General features: G+C 49.6%; 1 protein-coding gene across 1 annotated transcript; it reads right to left on the bottom strand.

Moving 5' to 3' along the window:
- Nucleotides 1-492: 492 nt before the first annotated feature.
- On the bottom strand, nucleotides 493-16,056 carry RTN2 (reticulon 2). Its single transcript, XM_033158577.1, has 7 exons — nucleotides 15,997-16,056; nucleotides 10,398-10,605; nucleotides 7,898-8,036; nucleotides 6,813-6,882; nucleotides 4,816-4,862; nucleotides 4,045-4,103; nucleotides 493-592 (listed from the first exon to the last, which is right to left on the bottom strand). The coding sequence occupies exons 1-7, from the start codon at nucleotides 16,007-16,009 to the stop codon at nucleotides 550-552; spliced, it is 579 nt and encodes a 192-aa protein (XP_033014468.1). The 5' UTR covers nucleotides 16,010-16,056; the 3' UTR covers nucleotides 493-549.
- Nucleotides 16,057-20,936: the final 4,880 nt, after the last annotated feature.

Consider the following 20,936-nt stretch of genomic DNA (forward strand, 5'->3'; position numbering starts at 1 on the left):
GGGGAAAGGTGCGTGGAGTTCGATTGTGTGTGTGCTCTGGCCAGCTTTGGGCACCTGTTTAAGACGGAGCCTTCCTCCTGGGCAAAGGAAGTTTTGCTCCAAGGCTGGCGGGTCGTGTCAACTTTCCCTTAAGAAATAAATTCAGCAGGCAGGGAGGGAGACCGGGGAGGGTGGTACTAGGGTCAAAAAGTACCACCCTGCCCCCCAAAACAGCCACAGGTTCCTGGCGCCGAAGCCCCTCGGGACTGCCGGGAAGGGTGCCCCCCCCTCAAACTCTGCTCAAGGACGGCAGCCACCCTACGCTGGGAGAACGGACGTCTCCGGCATGCAGTTTGCCCAGGGGGGTGTGACTGGAGAAGGCAAGCGGCTTTCTGTTGTGTCCAGGCCATGGCGGCGGGGGGGGGAGGTGAGAGGGCAGGAGGGTCTCTCTGGGGAGAGGTGGGCGGGCAGCTGGAGGGAAGGAAAGGGGCGGGAGGCGGAGGCATGTGTGGGTGTATATATATATCTGTGTGTAAGAGGGTCAGAGCAGGAAAGTGGGGGGGGGCTCATTCATTCGGCTTTTGCTTTGGCTGTCGGCAGCTTGGACAGCATCCTAGGAGGAAAGAGAGAGAGAGAGAGAGAGAGAGAGAGAGAGAGAGAGAGAGAGAAAAGAAATTAAGCAGTGGAAAGACTTGCATGCTTTAAAAAAAAAATTATCTGCAGGAATTCCTACAATATCCACAGTGGTGGTGAAAAGCATGAAATCAAGACAACCGGAGACAACTGAATCTCAGTTGCTGTAAACGGCAGGAAGGGAGAGTTGTTCTGGGGCATACCAAAATTTGATCCATCGCCAAATTCTTGCTCTTGCATGTGAGAAGCCAAGAAAATGTGTCCTCCCGAGTAATCAATCAGCAGATTTTTTTAAAAAAGTTTTAATATCTTTTTTAAAAACTGCAGGTGCCCCTCCCTCCCCCCATCTTAAAAGGAGTGACCCCTTATGTGGGTGAGAGGAAGGACAGGTGACTTTTATCTAATGCCATGCCTCCTATCATGAACACACGTCATCTAAAAACAAAGTATATTTGACCCATTGAGTCCAGCATCCTGTTCTCCCAGTGGCCAAAGATGCCTTTGGAAAACCCACAAGCAGGATCCGAGCACAAGAGCAACTCTCTCCCTTCCTGCAGTTTCCAGCGACTGATGTTCAGAAGCATTGCTGCCTCCGACTGCGGAGGGCAGCGCAGACCCATCATAAGCCCCCTCTCCCTCCAGGAAATGGTCTAGTCCTCTGTTAAGGCCGTCAAAGTTGGTAGCTGCCACTGCTTCCTGTGGCGGGGAGTTCCGTAGTTTGTCTATTTCCCCTTTTGAACTATTGGGCCATCCAACAGCACGGCGTACACATTTATGCAGGTTTAATCCATGAATGAATCAAGGCGATTCACATTCCAAGAGCTCTTCAAACAGGTGACAGCCCTGAGTTTAAGCCGGTGAGTCCTTTGCAGCAGCCCAGTGCCCACACTTAAACGAAACGCACGTTAAGGACTTAATCCAGATGGGAAATTCTGGGGGGTGCACAAGAGGGGAAACTCACTTTTGCATCTCCTTTTTTTTTTTTTTTGCAAATTTCTTTGAGGCTTGTGGTTGAAAACAGGATGCGAGGCCAGACGAACTTCTGGTTTGGGGGCAGCGAGGCCAATTCTTCTTAAATTCTTCTGAACTTCCTTACGGCAGATGGGTGCTAAAGGCGGCGGGCAGTCCCCCCTCCCCACCGTCAAATTTGTGAGCAGACTTTGAGAAACTGGTGCCCGCTCCATAAGTTTTGGACCGCAGCTTCCACCAGCTCCATCTGTCAGCGACCAGCAGGGCAATCAATTCACATAGAAACATCTATAGTCTTCTGCAACCTGGTGCCCCCTCCAGGTGTGCTGATTGGGGGCCGGTGGGGGGGGGGTTGTCATCCAAAACATCTGGAGAGGGCACCGGGTTGGCAGAGTCTGCTCTGGAGATTGCAGGAGGGTTAGGAGAGCTGCTTCCCTTCCCAATGCTCAGGTCCTTCCTGCCTCCATAATTTCTATAGGTCCCGAACAAGCACTGGTAGCAGTGGCCCAGTGAGCCACCAGGAGGCGCTGTGGGGATAGGGTATATACACAGAAACCCCATACGCTATTCAGTTTCTGGCTTCTGAAAATTCATTTGCACCCATGGGTGACGCTCCCTCTTCCAAATAGCAGTGAAATAGGAGCCGCGAGTGAAGAGACATTACTCTAGGTTGAACAAAGGGAACTGAAATCAGACTGTCTTATGGAACTTGCTGTACCGCCTGGGGTAACCCGGGTCCAGGGGTGAGGGGGTAAAAACAGATGAGATTTTGGTTTAAAAACATAATGTTAAATAAAGGGATATCTTTGGAAATTAACTTCAGGCTAAAGGATTAAAATGTATAGATAGAAAGAATGTATGAATTTAGAGGTAGGGTATAAGATGTAATATGAAAATTGCTACAAATGAAGTAAAATGGATTCAATGAGGGGGGGGAATCGGGGAAGTCTATACAACAATGTTTTTAAAATTATAAATGTGAAAATGTTTAATTGGTGGTTAAAATTATAAATTTGAATAAAAATTTATATGAAAAAAGAAAGAAATAGGAGCCGCGGGTGGGACGCGGGTGGCGCTTTGGATTAAACCACAGAGCCTAGGGCTTGCCAATCAGAAAGTCAGCGGTTCAAATCCCCGCAGTGACGGGATGAGCTCCCATTGCTCAGTCCCAGCTCCTGCCAATCTAGCAGTTCTAAAGCACGTTAAAGTGCAAGTAGATAAATAGGTCCCGCTCTGGCGGGAAGGTAAACGGCGTTTCCGTGTGCTGCTTTGGTTCGCCAGAAGCGGCTTAGTCATGCTGGCCACATGATCCGGAAGCTGTACGCTGGCTCCCTCGGCCAGTAAAGCGAGATGAGCGCCGCAACCCCAGAGTCGGACACGACTGGACCTAATGGTCAGGGGTCCCTTTACCTTTACCTAGGAGCCAATGTCATGCAGTGCTTGGAGTGTTGGGCCAGGTAGAGACTAAGGTTCAAATCCTCCTTGGCCCTGAAACTCACTTGGGTGACCTTGCCTCTCTCAGCCTAGCCTACCTCGCAGGGTTGTTGCGAGGGGAAGAAAGCCACGTAGGGTGCCTTGAGTTTCTTGGGGGGGGGGAGATAAAAAAAATTGTCCAGTAGCACCTTAGAGACCAAGTAAGTCTGTTCTGAGTATAAGCTTTCGTGTGCATGCGTGCTTCTTCAGAAAGTGAAATATAAATAAATATAAAGGTGAGGTATAAATGCAATTCGTATAGTTAAAGCCATGGTTTTCCCAGTAGTGATGTATGGAAGCGAGAGCTGGACCATCAAGAAGGCTGATCGCCGAAGAATTGATGCTTTTGAATTATGGTGCTGGAGGAGACTCTTGAGAGTCCCATGGACTGCAAGAAGATCAAACCTATCCATCCTTAAAGAAATCAGCCCTGAGAGCTCACTAGAAGGACAGATCCTGAAGCTGAGGCTCCAGTACTTTGGCCACCTCATGAGAAGAGAAGACTCCCTGGAAAAGACCCTGATGTTGGGAAAGATGGAGGGCACAAGGAGAAGGGGACGACAGAGGATGAGATGGTTGGATAGTGTTCTCGAAGCGACTGGCATGAGTCTGACCAAACTGCGGGAGGCAGTGAAGGATAGGGGTGCCTGGCGTGCTCTGCTCCATGGGGTCACAAAGAGTCGGACACGACTGAACAACAACATAAATGAAATTCAACAGCAAAGGCCATGAAGAGGACAGCAGAGTTATGGGGTGCCGCTTGGCCCAAGGCAGGACCTCAAACACAGAAGGAGAACCCCGCAGAGAACATCAAGATTCCCACTTGGGGTTGGGGGAATCGAGCTGTTATCCACTTTGACCAAGCATCCAGGCTTGGTGGGCAATGGAAGGATGTGGTGGCTGCCCCCTCCCCACTTGAGGAAGAAGCAAGGAAAAGAGGCAGGGGGCAAAGGAGAGACAACACCCCACCCAAAAAACCCCACAACTTACTTTGCTCTGAGGTTACTCAACTGATTCCTCACCAGCCCCACGTACTGGTCAATCTGTGCCTGGAAAGAGGAAGAGGAAGAGGGTCTGTGGTGAGCGGGGTTCTGCTGAAAATGCCAGGAAGACATTCAGGCGGCTGGGGGCAGGCGGGTGTGGGGGACTCCCTGGTCCTGAATGGGGCAACTGTGCCCCTGAAGGACCAGGTGCGCAGCCTGGGAGTCATTTTGGACTCACAGCTGTCCATGGAGGCGCAGGTCAATTCTGTGTCCAGGGCGGCTGTCTACCAGCTCTATCTGGTACGCAGGATGAGACCCTCCCTGCCCACAGACTGTCTCACCTGAGTGGTGCATGCTCTAGTTATCTCCCGCTTGGACTACTGCAATGCGCTCTACGTGGGGCTACCTTTGAAGGTGACCCGGAAACTGCAATTGATCCAGAATGCGGCAGCTAGACTGGTGACTGGGAGCGGCCGCCGGGACCACATAACACCGGTCCTGAGAGATCTACATTGGCTCCCAGTATGTTTCCAAGCACAATTCAAAGTGTTGGTGCTGACCTTTAAAGCCCTAAACGGCCTCAAAGGCCCAGTATCCTTGACTTCAACTGGTCCTAACCCTGAGTAGCCTCCAGCCGGACATGTGGGATGAGGAGGGCTTCGACGTCAGCAGAAGGGGATTGAGCCCCCACCAACTCAAAAGAATTGAATGCTCCATTGGGTAAAGTCTCCCAGTTCCAGCTACACACACACACCCCTCCAATGCCCACGTCACCCACCTGATGTTGCCTGTACAGCAGAGGGAAGGTAAATGCACTTATCACACCTGCAGGAAGGAGAATAAAGAAAGATGAGCGTGAAAAATCTGGTCCCTGCCTTCCTTTCCCCACCCCACCCTGATACCCGAACCGAGAGAGACCCTGCAATTGGGCTGTTAACTGGCGAGATCTCCCCACCCCCACCCCCTCTGCATTTTTGCAAAGAGCCTTTTCGAAACACTGCCGGTTTTGAGTTGGAAAATATATGCTTTCTGTGGGATGTAAACACAGAGCAGTCAAAACACAACATTGCTAGAGCGGACATGAAGGTAACTCAGTCCTTCAGGTATAACTTCCTGCTACCTGGACTGAGTTAACTTCCTCTGTGACCGGAAGTAGGTGTGGTCTCACCTGGGAACAAGATCCCAAGACCAGTCACCATTTTCTCCTCGTCTATCCAAACAGCAACAAGCATGTTCTCCTGGCTCTCAGCCAAGAGAACAACGGGAGCTACTTTTGCCTTCTGAGAAACGCTGTGTAACTCAGGAAGTATGTGAGTAAACTCTTTTATGCATTTAAGATACATTGTGTCGTGTGCAGTCTTTTAAGAGAGATATAGGGGAAGTATACCAGGATTATATATATTTATTATTTTAGGATTTAGCAAGCCTGTGCAAGCACATCTGCTGTGTGTGTGTGTCTTAAAAAGGGAATGAAACTCTGCTAAGTTTGGAACTTGCTAACACAAGCTGGGATAGGATATATCTGACAATACAGTGGTGCCCCACTAGACGAAAATAATTCGTTCTACGAGTGTCTTCATAGAGCGAATTTTTCGTCTAGCGAAGCGGCAATGCAGTGCGGAGGTTTTCGCGCCGAAAAAAAATTTGTCTTGCAAGGCAGCCCCATTGACTTTTTCGTGTGCATGCACATGAAATCTGAAGAAGTGTGCATGCACACGAAAGCTCATACCAAGAACAAACTTAGTTGGTCTCTAAGGTGCTACTGGAAGGAATTTCTTTTAAAAAAATTATATTTCCCCATGTATAATGGGGTTGGGGGGGAACCAAATTTAAGAAAATGGCGGGGGGAGATGGCACAGAGTTGTCGACCCTTTTTTTTAGGGGTGATTGCCGAAAACCCGGTCACGCACTGCAAAATTCGCCTCTCGTTTGTCCCCCCCTTGCCGGCAGGAGCCGACCATCGCCCGCCCAATTGCAGCAGCGTCAGCCAATCAATGCCACACGTTGGCGCAGCAACCAATAGCATGCACAATAGCCGTGGCAGCAACCAATCAAACGCCCACCCTATGCACTGCCCAAATAAGACGACCTGCATTTTTCTGCATGGTTTTTTAAAAGAAAAAAAAAACCTAGTCTTATACACGGAAAAGTACGGGATACAGGTGAAACTCAAAAAATTAAGAATATAGTGGAAAGGTTCATTTCTTTCAGTAATTCAAATTAAAAGGTGAAACTAATATGTGAGATTGACTCACGACATGCAAAGCGAGATATGTCAAGCTTTTATTTGTTATAATTGTGATGGTTATGGCACACAGCTGATGAGAACCCCAAATTCACAATTTCAACTTTGGGGTTTTCATCAGCTGTACGCCATAATCATCACAATTATAACAAGCAAAGGCTTGACCTATCTCGCTTTGCATCTCGTGTGTCCATCTCATATATTAAACTCCAGTAGCTAATGAAAACAATTGCTTACATAAATGGACTTTTCCACGATATTCTAATTTTTCGAGTTTCACCTGCATATCTGGCAGGGCACCTGTGTCGTAAATCCAACAGGTGGTGTTATGTGACAAAGCTTCGCCGGTTGAACTTCTGTTTGTAATGCGGCTCTTAAAAGGCGCAGGAGACTCCCTGACTTCTTCTGTCTAGTCCAAGGTAGCGCAGTGAACCTCGACCGGACCACTGAGACTGTCTGCAAGGCTGTTGTTGCTTGTTTCCCCCAGCTGGTGGGGTCCTCTTCTCTCTGCCCCAACCCCACTGCCTTACCCAGTATAAGCAAAGTCAGCCCATTGAAGACGGCTCCCACGTAGGTGAGGATGTAGAACAGGAAAGCAAACTGAGAAGCAACGGGGGGAGAGAAAAGAAAAAGGGCTTAGGAGGCTTTCGTTAGGCTCAGAGTAATTTCCGAGACCGGCTGGAGTGCAATCTTGGGAGTTCCCCCGCCCCCGTCTTGCTGTGTCCCTGGCAAGATCGGAACCCGTTTCCCCTCTCCAAACACACACACCCAGCATCCGCCACAGAGGATGTAGTAGTGGTTACAGGTGAAACTCGAAAAATTAGAATATCGTGGAAAAGTCCATTTATATGTAAGCAATTGTTTTCATTAGCTACTGGAGTTTAATATATGAGATAGACTCACGACATGCAAAGCGAGATATGTCAAGCCTTTGCTTGTTATAATTGTGATGATTATGGCGCGCAGCTGATGAAAACCCCAAAGTTGAAATTGTGAATTTGGGGTTCTCATCAGCTGTACGCCATAATCATCACAATTATAACAAATAAAGGTTTGACATATCTCGCTTTGCATATCATGAGTCTATCTCATATATTAGTTTCACCTTTTAAGTTGAATTACTGAAAGAAAATGAACCTTTCCACGATATTCTAATTTTTCGAATTTCACCTGTACAGTGTCAGACTAGGAACTGGAAGAGCAGGGTTCAAATCCCCCCCCCCAACCAGGCCACGAAGCTCGCTGGGTGACCTTGGGGGCCAGTCACCTCAGCTCGCTCTCATTCTGACCCACCCCGCAGGGTTGTTGTGAGGATAAAATAGGGAGGAGCAGAACCATGGACGCCCCCTTTCAGCTCCCTGGAGGAAAGGTGGGATGTAAATGCAACAACAGAGCGAAATATAAAATAATTATAGGTGACACCCCTGGCTAATTGCACCTTCAGGATGTGGACAACAACTGGTGGTGCTCGGAGCAGGTCTGTTGACATCAGCACACATGACCATCTTAGGGTCTACTCTTGAGTTGGGATTTAGTCAGACGTATCTCTCGGCCAACCAGGCCCTGCTCCGTGTCAGCTAAGCGGAACCTCCACATCCAGGGGCAGTTACCTTACCTTAATGGACTCCACCAAGTCGTCCACCAGGAAGAGGCGCTGGAGGGACTTTGTGCCCGACGTGACGTAGAAGGTGACCCGCTCCGTGAGGCGCTCCAGCTGCTCCTTCGACAGCCCCAAGTCGGCGTCCAGCTGGGCCCTGGCAAAGACGGGACGGGTGGGTGAGCAAGTGTCAGGTGATCTTGTCAAAGGCAACCTTAAGAAGCACCCCTTGGCACAACCCCTGCTGCACAGCTCAAATTATGGTCCTCCAAAGTGGTATGGGAAGGGGGTTGGGCTAGATGACCCCTGGGGGTCCCTTCCAAGTCTATGATCCTGTGATATGCTTTTGCAGCTGCTCTCCTGGAGAGAGGGGGATTTACTGGGAGGCAAGGTACAGGGGTGTCATTCAAGAATGGAAGGCTGAGCCCCAGGCGGATCTGATACCCCCCCTTCCTTGGAGGAAGTATCCCCAACACAAGGCCCATTGAAGTGAATGGTAGCTCTTATACCTCTCCCATTCATCCCAATGGGGCAGATACTAACCACAGTTTTTGCTCACAGACGGAGGCATCATTAACTGATATGATTCTTGGTTGTGTGAGGGCTGTGACGCCTGTGTTTTTGCACGAGTTGATGATCGGGGATCATGCCCTCCTTTGAAAGACATTCATAGAGAGATGCAACGGGCAATGCCCTTCCAATCAGGAAGAACGCACGAATAAGTGACTCGTGCAGAGATGCAGCAGGCATTCCCCCCGGGAGGCAGGCAAAGTGACCCTGCTGTGTCTCTGAGCTGAGATTGACCAGTCACACCCAGTTCAGAAACACACAACAGAACCACCTGACTCCTGCCTGGGAGGCTGCCTGTTGCATCTCTGCATGAGTCACAGACTGAAAGGAGGCAAGGCCAGAGATCCATGCAGAGACATAACGGACAGTTTCTTCTGCATGTGAACTCCTGGGAGCCTTTTGCTGTTCTCTCATGGAGTGCACTGAGGATCCCTGTCCTATTGGGAGGTATAGTGCATTTTCTTCGACTAACCATAGTGGAGCCTCCAGATATGGGAATAATCGACCTCAGAAGAATGGGCCAATATGTCAATTTCAGTATCTCCCAGCTTTAATTTTTTTTCCAGTCTTAAATTCAGTTCTCCACATCAGTTTACAATTAGTATTATTTTTAAAAAGTCTCCATGAAAATTTTAAGGGAATGAAAAACGAAGGGGGCAAGGTGGCTTAAACAAATCAAAACAAGACAGATAAAAATCCAAAAAAAGGTTAAAAACATATACAGTGGTGCCTCACTAGACGAAAATAATTTGTTCTGCGAGTGTCTTCGTCTAGCGATTTTTTCGTCTAGCGAAGCACCAAGGCAGAATAGCAGTTTTCGCGACGGGGGAAAAATTTTTTTTTTTCCATCTTGCGAGGCAGCCCCATTGACTTTTTCGTCTTGCGGGGCATTCGTCTAGCGGGGCAGCACCACTGTAATCGTTAAAATGTAATTGAACTCTAATAGAATTAAAGCAGTATATATAAAAATATATTATGTGTTTTGTATTCTGTTGGAAGCCACTCAGAGTGGCTGGGGCCACACAGTCGGATGGGCAGGGTACAAGTATATTATTATTATTATTATTATTATTATTATTATTATTATTATTATTATATACCGATTGAAAAGAGAAAAGAATACCGCACATGACTGTTAAAGCCACTTCCTCAAACTCCAGATGTTTTTGAGACTACAATTCCCATCATCCTTGACCACTTGGTCCTGCTAGCTAGGGATCATGGGAGTTGAGTTTGAGGAAGCCTGGTTAAACCCCTTTCCTTTAAAAACCCCAGTCAGTTCCCAAAGTCCTGTGAGGAGGAGGAGGAGGAGGAGAAAAGAAGAAGAAGAAGAAGAAGAAGAAGAAGAAGAAGAAGAAGAAGAAGAAGAAGAAGAACTACTACTATTCACTTGCTGGTAGAAGGACAGAAAGGAGGGAATCATCCTGGCTTCCCTAGGCAGGGAGTTCCAAAGTTGCCTGGGAGGAGCCACCACCGAGAAGGCCCTTTCCTGCATCCTCACCATGGGGTGCCTGAGAGGGTGGGGTAGGGGGACTGAGAGAAGGGTCTCCCCCTGAAGACCTCAGAACCTGGGCAGGTTCATATGGTGTGTGTGTGTGTGTGTGTGTGTGTGGATACGGCGCTCCAGAAAGCCTGCAATGAAGGGGGCTCTTGTGCAGGAGAAAACCCCAGGGGTGAGTTGCGGTGTGCTTGAATTCGTGCACTATGGGGCTCCCTGGAAAAGACCCTGATGTTGGGAAAGATGGAGGGCAGAAGGAGAAGGGGGCGACAGAGGACGAGATGGTTGGACAGTGTTCTCGAAGTGACTGGCATTAGTTTGGCCAAACTGCGGGAGGCAGTGGAAGACAGGAGTGCCTGGTGTGCTCTGGTCCATGGGGTCACGAAGAGTCGGACACGACTGAACGACTGAACAACAATGGGCCTGGTGGGTGCCTTGCGGTTCACTCACTGGAAAGGGTTGTGTCCCTCTCCCCGGTGGATGGCGAGTAGTATTTTGCTGTAAACCCTGAGAGAGATGGTGATGCTGAGGGCCGCCAGGGAGATGTAGGAGGCCACGCTGATGATGCTGAAGTGGAGCAGGCACAGCAGGGCCACCATCAAGGCGGTGAAGACGAACGCCGACTTGCGGGTGTCGCGCCAGTACACCAGGTCTGCCACTGCAAGCGAAAGAGAAACACAACTGCATTACGCTGCAGAGAGAGAGAGAGAGATAAAAAACCACCCATCTTGCTAGTCCTCGTGAACAGTGCCGGATTTACGTATAAGCTAAACAAGCTATAGCTTAGGGCCCCACTCTCTTGGGGGGGCCCCAAAAAAATGTAAAGGAAAAAACAACTGGATGTACATTTCCAAAATACAGTCATATCTCGGGTTACGGCTGCCCCACTCTCTTGGGGGGCCCCCAAAAAATGAAAAGGAAAAACAACTGGATGTACATTTCCAAAATACAGTCATACCTCGGGTTACGGCCGCCCCACTCTCTTGGGGGCCCCCCCAAAAAAATGTAAAGGAAAAACAACTGGATGTACATTTCCAAAATACAGTCATACCTCGGGTTACGGCTGCCCCACTCTCTTGGGGCCCCCCCAAAAAAAATGTAAAGGAAAAAACAACTGGATGTACATTTCCAAAATACAGTCATACCTCGGGTTACGGCCGCCTCACTCTTTTGGGGGGCCCCCCCAAAAAATGAAAAGGAAAAAAACAACTGGATATACATTTCCAAAATACAGTCATACCTCGGGTTACGGCTGCCCCACTCTCTTGGGGGCCCCCCCAAAAAAAGTAAAGGAAAAAACAACTGGATGTACATTTCCAAAATACAGTCATACCTTGGGTTACGGCTGCCCCACTCTCTTGTGGGCCCCCCAAAAAATGAAAAGGAAAAACAACTGGATGTACATTTCCAAAATACAGTCATACCTCGGGTTACGGCTGCCCCACTCTCTTCTGGGGCCCCCCAAAAAATGAAAAGGAAAAACAACTGGATGTACATTTCCAAAATACAGTCATACCTCGGGTTACGGCTGCCCCACTCTCTTGGGGGGCCCCCCAAAAAATGAAAAGGAAAAACAACTGGATGTACATTTCCAAAATACAGTCATACCTCGGGTTACGGCTGCCCCACTCTCTTGGGGGGCCCCCCAAAAATGAAAAGGAAAAACAACTGGATGTACATTTCCAAAATACAGTCATACCTCGGGTTACGGCCGCCCCACTCTCTTGGGGGCCCCCCCAAAAAAGGAAAAGGAAAAACAACTGGATGTACATTTCCAAAATACAGTCATACCTCGGGTTATGGCTGCCCCACTCTCTTGGGGGGCCCCCCAAAAATGAAAAGGAAAAACAACTGGATGTACATTTCCAAAATACAGTCATACCTCGGGTTACGGTTGCGTTTTTGGGTTGCGCACCACGGCGAACCCAGAAATACCGGAACAGGTTACTTCGGGGTTTCGGAGCTCGCGCATGCGCAGAAGCCGTAAATCGCGCTTTGCACATGCACAAAGCAGCGAATCGCGACCCGCGCATGCGCCGGTTGCGAACATGCCTCCCACACGGATCACGTTCGCAACCTGAGCGTCCACTGTATAAGATAAAAATACAAATAAAATAGAACCTACATACAGCAAGAGTGTTTTGTGTTGTGTAGGCTCCTGTGGTGTAAGTCATGGGCCCCGCCTGCTAGCCTGCTCCCTCAAATATCACTGCTTTGCTCCTTTCTATATATAGGGTGCCTACATTCTGCATGGACCGGTTGCCTGGAAACATGTGCAAATGGCTTGAGATACCTCTTAGGTCCATAAATTACCATATAGCGTATATTCAACACAAAAAAACCAGTGACAATTTGTTGCTGACAAAGGACAGCTGGACATTTAAAGGGCCCCATTACCTTCAGCAGCTTAGGGCCTCATCGAACCTAAATCCGGCCCTGCTCATGACACCAAGTCCCTGCTGCTGCAGGGAGAAAGCGAAGCAAGCAACAGCAACTTCATTGTGCTGTAGAGAGAACCACCCGTGTTGCTAGTCCTCATGAAGGTGCAGGGATTTGCAACACAGCGGATAGGAGAAGGCGAGCAGGAGGCACTAAAAGTTTCAGAACCACCGGGAGGGATCGAGCAGCATAATCTCAGGCCTGAAATTTAACGCACTGGCTCCAAAAATTTTCCAGTTACTGCCCGCTGGGCTCCTTAAACTCGCCCCAGTGCCCCCTACCCCGCCCTATAAAAAGCGTTATTCAGAATAGCAGTTTGCAAGAGGAAGGCAATAACACAACCCGATTCAAAACAGCGACAGATCGATTGAACACTTGTTCAAAATCCGATCGAAACTATTGGATTCGAACTTGCAGCACGAATATTGTATGCCCAAAGATGGTAAGGAGGAGAGGTTCGAACCCAGGAAGAGCGGCTTTTGAAAAGGAAGGTGGAGGGTGCAGAACTGGCAAGACGTACAGGCAAGATTGGAGACCAAGATGACGGAAAGTTCCTTGAGGACTAGAGACCTTTCAGAGTATTTAAAGAACTAAAATAGCGGGATGAAAACGCAGGCAGGGCTTGAATCACGAGCAACTGTGTCAATCAGTGAGATAAGTAGGTTAAAGTGAATGAATGGAATAGCATCTCCGAAGGGAAATATGGAAACCGTGGAAAGGGAGGGCGGGATAAAGTACCGTATTTTTCGCTCCATAAGACGCACTTTTTTCCTCCTAAAAAGTAAGGGGAAATATCTGTGCGTCTTATGGAGCGAATGGTGGTCCCTGGAGCTGAATTGCCCAGGGGCCAAAAGAGGATCGTGCTTTTTATTTTACAAAGAGAAAAGGGGGTGTTGAAAGGACCCCGCTCAGCAGCTGATCAGCAAGAGATCGGGAGAGAGATAAGAGTCCCGGCTCCCTTTCAGCCCCGCTCTCCTTTGTTGAATGTGCCGCAGAGGGAGGTTGTTTGTTTCCCCAGCGACATGGGACTGGCTGATTAGATTATCTGTCTGGAAACTGTAGAAAAGGCTCCCTTTCCTTTAGAAGCTGCAGAAATGTGAGTTGAACCCCATAAAAACGGGGCTTTTCCTCTTTGCTTTTCCCCCTTTGCAAAAGGAGCTTTGCTTTTCCCCCTTTGCAAAAAAAGCTGCAAAAATTTTAGCTGATCCTCAAAAAACCAGGGCTTTTCCCTTTGCAAAAAAGCTGCAAAAATTTTAGCTGATCCTAAAAAAAACAGGATTTTTCCCTTTGCAAAAAAAGCTGCAAAACTTTTAGCTGATCCTCAAAAAAAAACAGGGCAAAAACAGGGGGGGGGATTTCTTGTTTCCTCCTCTAAAAACGAGGTGCACCCTATGGAGCGAAAAATACAGCAATTCACGGTAAAAACAAGAAAATTGAGGCACTTGGTCCAGCGATAGCAGCTTTTCTGCCTGTGACCGGGGAGGGAAAGCACAGCCATGGCATTTTAGAGCCATCGACAGTCCTCTTCTCCTCTGTAAATTTGTCTAGTCCTCTCTGAAAGTCACCAAACTTGGTGGCCATCCCAGTGCCCTGGGGGGGGGGGAGAGATGCCCTGGCCTCTGTCCATCTTTCTCCAGCCAGCGGGTTCTGTGGCCGCAGGAGATCCCGTGACGCAGAGATCTGCCCAGGGCACTCACCCCCTGACTCAGGGTTAAGGTTGGTCACGCTGGCTAAGGGGGAAAAACTTGGCACTCCAGGAGAAGAAACCGATCCTCTTCTGACCGCCCCCACCCACTCCAGTGCAACGGCCGCATCCTGCACTCGAGTTTCTAAGGAGGGAGCTGCCAGCTGGAAGCCGCTCTTTCGGACCCAGGAGACCCTGCCTCCTCACCCCAGAGGCTGCCGCTACTCCCCAGCAATGGGGGAAGAAGCGCTCTGCACATGGTCAGCGGCACCCTTGCTTCCCTCCCTAATCGTTGCCGTCGTTATTAACGCACTTGTTTATATCCCGCCTTGATCCCAGACAAATTGGAAACAACGCAGCTCAAAGCACAGAAAGCTAAAAAAAAAAACCAACCAAGGTTGAAAACTAATTGAACTAATTGAATTGTGAGTGAAAATTCAGATCGGAAAAAACAGCACTTCTCAAAGGCCTCTTGGAATAAATAAAAACCGTTTTCCACCTGCCAGGGCAAGGAGGGAGCCAGTCTGGCTTCCCTAGGCAGGGAGTTCCAAAGTTGCCTGGGAGCTGCTACCAGAGAAGGCCCTTTCCTGCATCCCCTCCTCACGAAGAAGCCTGAGGCTTGGATTTGGACTCGGATCTGAACTCGGGGGCCCCGAAGCCCCAACCAATCGTCACCACGGCTTTGCGGTGGCCTTTCCTCCCTCTTCCGCCCTGCCCTCCAAGCTCAAGGGGAGCTGACCCTGGTACGGTTCCACCTAATCCCTGTCTCACATTTGTAAGGAACTCAGGTCTTTTATTTCGGCAGAACCTACCCTTTGGAACTCCCCGCCTAGTGATATCTGGCAGGCTGACTTCAGTGTCCTCTTCCTGGCAGCTGCTAAAAGAATCCTTGTTTGGATAACCCAGATGCCTGGGAAGCCAGTGCGAGTTTTCTGTTCTGAATCGGGGAGCCCATGCTGGGTTGAAAGGTTTGGATGCGTTCGCAAGCCTGCAGGTAGACAGCTGCTGCCGGTCAGAGCAGGCAATGCTGGACCCATGGCTCTAGCCACAAGCTTCTTCCTGTATGTGCTCAGGTACGGATTTAGGAACAAAGGAAAAACGACTCACGCCAGATCAGGTTGTTTGTCGTTTCCATCCAGCTCAGCCTTGTCCACTCTGACTGGCAGCTACTCTCCAGTAGAGGGTAAAAAGGTTAAATCACTCACTATCTGTTCTCCTTTAACAGCCTCGCCCAACCCCGTGCCCTCCAGGTGCCCCAGACTACAACTCCCAGGTGCAGAACCGGGAGGTGGGAGTTGTAGTTTGGAACACCTGGAGGGCGCAGGGTTGGGGAAGGGACGCATTTGCGGGTAGCCCCCAACGATCCCGGAGGAGGAGGATGGAAAAAAAAAACCCTAAATGCCTGCAGCTGTCCGAAGCATCACGCCCCTCCCCCACCCTGCTCAACCCCTATAACTGACAGCCCCAAATGCCAGGCAGGCAGCTCAGCGAGGACAGAGAGGGGAGGGGGGCGGAAAGGCAGGCCCCGGCTGCAGGGATTTTTTTGGGGGGGTGTCCCACCTACCTACCCACCCACCCACCTCCTATGGCACCTGCATCACGCCCCAAAACGTTGCCTCCCCTGATCTCACCCCCCCACCCCCGCCGTCATACAGGATGCCCCTCTCCGTCAAAACAGCCGCACACAGCTTCTAAGGATCGGGTCCACCTTCCCTCCTCCCGCGCCGAAGTAGCCCAATTGCAGACCCTCGGTTGACACAGCCCCCCCACCCCCCCCCCACTCCCTGCTGATCTTTCTCCCTGGCAAGAAATGCCCCTTTTCAGAAGTCCATCTTTCGAACTCCATACAGCTCTGCGCCCCCTTGGGGTATAAATATATTTTTAAGCCTTTGTGTGTGGGTTTTTTTTGGGGGGGGTGTTTCCTACCTCTGTTAGCCATGGCGAGCCCCTTTTCCTCGCAGATCCAAGACTCCTCGCGGCTGTGCGGGAACGAGCGTCTGGCTGGAGGAGGGGCGGCCAGTTCACGGGAGGGGGGGGTGCCGGGAAGCGTGTGTCGGGGCGGGGGGGGGCTATTTATAGCTGACGAATCCCAGCTGCCGTTTGCCATCATAGAATCTCCTGCCTTGGCTCACTCTGCCGCTCAGAGCGGGTTCTGGTCACCCGGAGGTGGGGGCGGGGAGCACCCAAATTCAGGGATGGCGGCTGGGAGCTGGTCATTTCTGGGTGGGGGGGGCACTCCTGGTTTCCATCTGCAGCCAAACAAGGGGTGAGTTTCCCCTCTCTCCTGAGACATCTAACGAAGCTGAATATTGGAAGGTTCAGGGAAGATTTTTTAAAAAGGTTCTTCTTCGTGCAGCGCAGATTGAACTGTGGAACTCCCTGCCACTGGAGGTTAGGGGTGTCCACCAACCTGGGTGGATTTAAAAGAGGACTGGCCAAATTCGGGGAGGAGGAGAGGGCTATCGATGGCGACTAGCCAGGATGGCTGTGCTCTGCTGGCAAAGCTGGAGGCAGCAATGCTTCTGTTCCTGGGAACTTCAGGAGGGGTAGAGGGCTCTTGTGTTCGAATCCTGCTTGGGAGTTTTCCACTGGGACATCTGGGCGGCCCCTGTGAGGACAGGATGCTGGACTGGGTGGGCCCTTGACCTGACCCAGCAGCCGGGATTTTCTTTATATTCTGATGGAACCTCCAGCTCCAGAGGCAGTCTACCCAGATTCCTAGTTCCCGAGGGGTATTTGGCCACGGTGAGAGCAGGGATGCTGGACCAGATGGGCCTGTGGCTTGACCCGGCAAGCTCCTCTTAAACAGCTGCTTTCCTGCAACATCCTTTTAACGCACAACGTCAGAGGAATCAAAGACTTTCGGGTTAAACGCATAAACTGGGCTTTCGTGCCCCCAAAATAGACACATTGCCAGCAGATTATATTCTCTCCAAAACGCTTCAGTTCCTCATTCATGTTGCTTTGGGCAGCTCTGTTTAAAGGAGCCGGGAGCCGGGAACCAACGCCAGCCTTGCGAAGCAGGCTGCGTGTGCGAGAGAGCAAGACAAAGAGCGTTCCTTCTCAGGTGCTCAGCTGCCGTGTGAGCGGGATGGTGGGGGGGGGGAGAGAGGGAGATATTTGGGAGTCGCACGCAGGAGACCCTCCTGGCTCCGATTCCTGCTCCGCTCAGCAGCAAAGAATCTATTTTTACTCGCTGACTCGACACGGCTACTATCCCACTCCGGGCAAGTTGCCAAGAGGGGTGAGTAGGGATGTTTTCTGGGCAAAGCAGGCCTTACTAGGCCAACGCCATGAAGCAGAGGGGACAGGAAAGCTCAGGCATAGGGAGGGGGGGTGGGAGATGCTAGAAAGGCACGGACACCCCCTCTCCCCTAATATCCATGGGCGGCAGCTCCCGGGTTGCAGAATAAGGCCTCTAGCTAAGCAGACAACTTGGGAGGTTTACCTTCCTTTCATTTTAATATGCAACCACAGGTTTCTAGTCCTCATGGATGCAGCCGGGGTGTGTGTGTGTGGAAGCAACACTCTGAAAGTTCTCCGCAAAAGGCTATTAAGGAACGGCATCCCATCGTTCACAGGGCTGTGATACAGTCATGGCTTTTCCCTCTCCTAAAGAATTCTGGGAGTTATAGACGCGGGTGGCGCTGTGGGTTAAACCACAGAGCCTAGGGCTTGCTGATCGGAAGGTCGGCGGTTCGAATCCCCGCAACGGGGTGAGCTCCCATTGCTCGGTCCCTGCTCCTGCCCACCTAGCAGTTTGAAAGCACGTCAAAGTGCAAGTAGATAAATAGGTACCACTCCAGCGGGAAGGTCCCGTATTTTTCGCTCCATAAGACACACTTTTTTCCTCCTGAAGAGCAAGGGGAATCATGCTTTTTATTTTACAAAGAGAAAAGGGGGTGTTGAAAGGACCCCGCTCAGCAGCTGATCAGCAAGAGATCGGGAGAGAGATAAGAGTCCGGCTCCCTTTCAGCCCCGCCCTCCATTGTTGAATGTGCTGCAGAGGGAGGTTGTTTGTTTCCCCAGCAACATGTGACTGGCTGATTACATTATCTGTCTGGAAACTGTAGAAAAGGCTCCCTTTCCTTTAGAAGCTGCAGAAATGTGAGTTGAACCCCATAAAAATGGGGCTTTTCCTCTTTGCTTTTCCCCCTTTGCAAAAGGAGCTTTGCTTTTTCCCCTTTGCAAAAAAAGCTACAAATTTTTTTAGCTGATCCTCAAAAAAACACCAGGGTTTTTCCCTTTGCAAAAAAGCTGCAAAACCTTTAGCTGATCCTCAAAAAAACAGGGCTTTTAGAAGAGGAAAACCAAAAAAATATTTTTCCCCCCCTGTTTCCTCCTCTAAAAACGAGGTGCGCCCTATGGAGTGAAAAATACGGTAAACGGCATTTCCGTGCGCGGCTCTGGTTTGCCAGAAGCGGCTTAGTCATGCTGGCCACATGACCCGGAAGCTGGACGCCGGCTCCCTCGGCCAATAAAGCGAGATGAGCGCCGCAACCCCAGAGTCATCCACGACTGGACCTAACGGTCGGGGGGTCCCTTTACCTTTACCAATCTCCCTCACAGCACTACCATTCCCAGAGCTCCCTGGGAAGAGGAGCTGACAGTTTTAACCGCTCTGGGAACTGTAGCTCAGCCTATATGCCTCGTCTGAACAAGCCGCCTGAGGTTCGCTCACCTACCTACGGGGCATTTTTCCAGAGTGCTCCCTGATTGGTCCGGTTCTGCTTGACGTTGCTCTGAGATTGGCTCCGGGTCTTCTTCTTCTTCCTCCTCCTCCTCCTCCCTCTGCTCCACCTCCTCGTCCCACAGTGGGTGTTGGCAGAACTCGGATGAGGTCAGTGATGGGTGCTGGATGGTGTCAGCACCGCGGGGGGCGCCCGGTTCCAGGTGGGGCGCTAAGGCGTCGGGTGGCGGGAGGTCCTCCAGGGAAGTGTCTGGGGGGGGGGAAGTGGACAGCACCACAATCAGAAGAGTCACAACTTTTTTATTCCTCTTAGAATCATAGAATCCTGGAGTTAGAAGAGACCACCAGGGCCATCCAGTCCAACCCCCTGCCAAGCAGGAAACACCATCAAAGCATTCCTGACAGATGGCTGTCAAGCCTCCGCTTCAAGACCTCCAAAGAAGGAGACTCCACCACACTCCTTGGCAGCAAATCCCACTGTCCAACAGCTCTTACTGTCAGGAAGTTCTTCCTAATGTTTAGGAGGAATCTTCTTTCTTGTAGTTTGAATCCATTGCTCTGTGTCCGCTTCTCTGGAGCAGCAGAAAACAACCTTTCTCCCTCCTCTATAGGACATCCTTTGATATATTTGAACATGGCTATCATATCACCCCTTAACCTTCTCTTCTCCAGGCTAAACATACCCAGCTCCCTAAGCCGTTCCTCATAAGGCATCGTTTCCAGGGCTTGGACCATTTTGGTTGCCCTCCTCTGGACACGTTCCAGCTTGTCAGTATCCTTCTTGAACTGGGGTGCCCAGAACTGGACACAGTATTCCAGGTGAGGTCTGACCAGAGCGGAATACAGTGGTACTATTACTTCCCTTGATCTAGACGCTATACTCCTATTGATGCAGCCCAGAATTGCATTGGCTTTTTTAGCTGCTGCATCACACTCTTGACTCATGTCAAGTTTGTGGTCTACCATGACTCCTAGATCGTAGAATTCCAAAATGACAAGACCTGATAAGAAACCGCTCAGGTGATAAGGTGAAAAAAAGGAACAGGGCTGCTTCCAAAAACTACCTGATAAGATATGGTTCCGAAAAAAATACTTTGTTGTGCCTAGTGTAATTTCACGGTTCTATGGGAGAGACTGACATTAACAAATGATTACAGAATACTCGCTACTTAAGGAAACGCATTGAAACTGCAAAGAGATACAGGGAAGTCAACCAACATAAAAGGGATTCAAACTAGTTTTCTGGAACAGAAAGAAAGTGACTGTGAAGGAAGGAAGGAAGGAAGGAAGGAAGGAAGGAAGGAAGGAAGGAAGGAAGGATACAAACGTAATCTCTTTCTGGGAACTTGGCGTATAGAATAATCAAATCACTTTTCGTATCCTTTGAATAATTTGGTGTATTTGATCAATTTCCCCCCCTTCCTTTTTCTCTTTCTTCTTTTCATATTTCTTCTTTTATATCTTTATTTTTTTGTAATTTTTTCTTTTTAGTTCGAATATTTGGACGTTATGTTTAATATAGGCTTTCTTTGTAAATTTTTAAAATGCAATAAAGATTTTTAAAAAAAACAACAGAATCGTAGAATTGTTCGGTTGGAAGGGACTCCCAAGGGTCCTCTAGTCCAACCCCCGGCAACCCAGAGATCACATGGCATGGATGAATTGATCTGGAATCACTAACTTGCCTCCTAGTTGTTTAGAATATCACACATTTACACAGATAGATATAGATACAGACACAGATATAAATAGATATAGAGATGTTGCAAATCTCTGTAATGTTTCTATGGTTGAGATCTGTATATGGGACAAATCTTCATTCTCAGTGCCTCAGATTTGGGGATCTACCAAGTAAAGGCACATTTGATCACATGGAATTTATTCCTCTCTCTCTCTATCTATCTCATTAATAGGAATATTCACAAACAAAATACCAGAGCAGTTTGCAACAGCTGCATGTAAAAACCATGCTTAAAAGGTGGTTTAAAAAAAATAATCATTTTTAAAAAAGACACCAGAGGCGTTTTCCTCGACTGGGCAAAGAAGCAAAGGCAAGAGTCGTGTTTCGTGGCCGCAATGCCATCCCATGGCACCCCCTCCCGCTTCTCCTGGGGGGCCCATTTCTGGGTACCCCTCCCCCCCGTACCTGAGGACGACTCGCTGCTGCTTCTTCTCC

The sequence above is a fragment of the Lacerta agilis genome, chromosome 8 (assembly GCF_009819535.1).
Source record: "Lacerta agilis isolate rLacAgi1 chromosome 8, rLacAgi1.pri, whole genome shotgun sequence".
Taxonomy (NCBI): Eukaryota; Metazoa; Chordata; class Lepidosauria; order Squamata; family Lacertidae; genus Lacerta; species Lacerta agilis.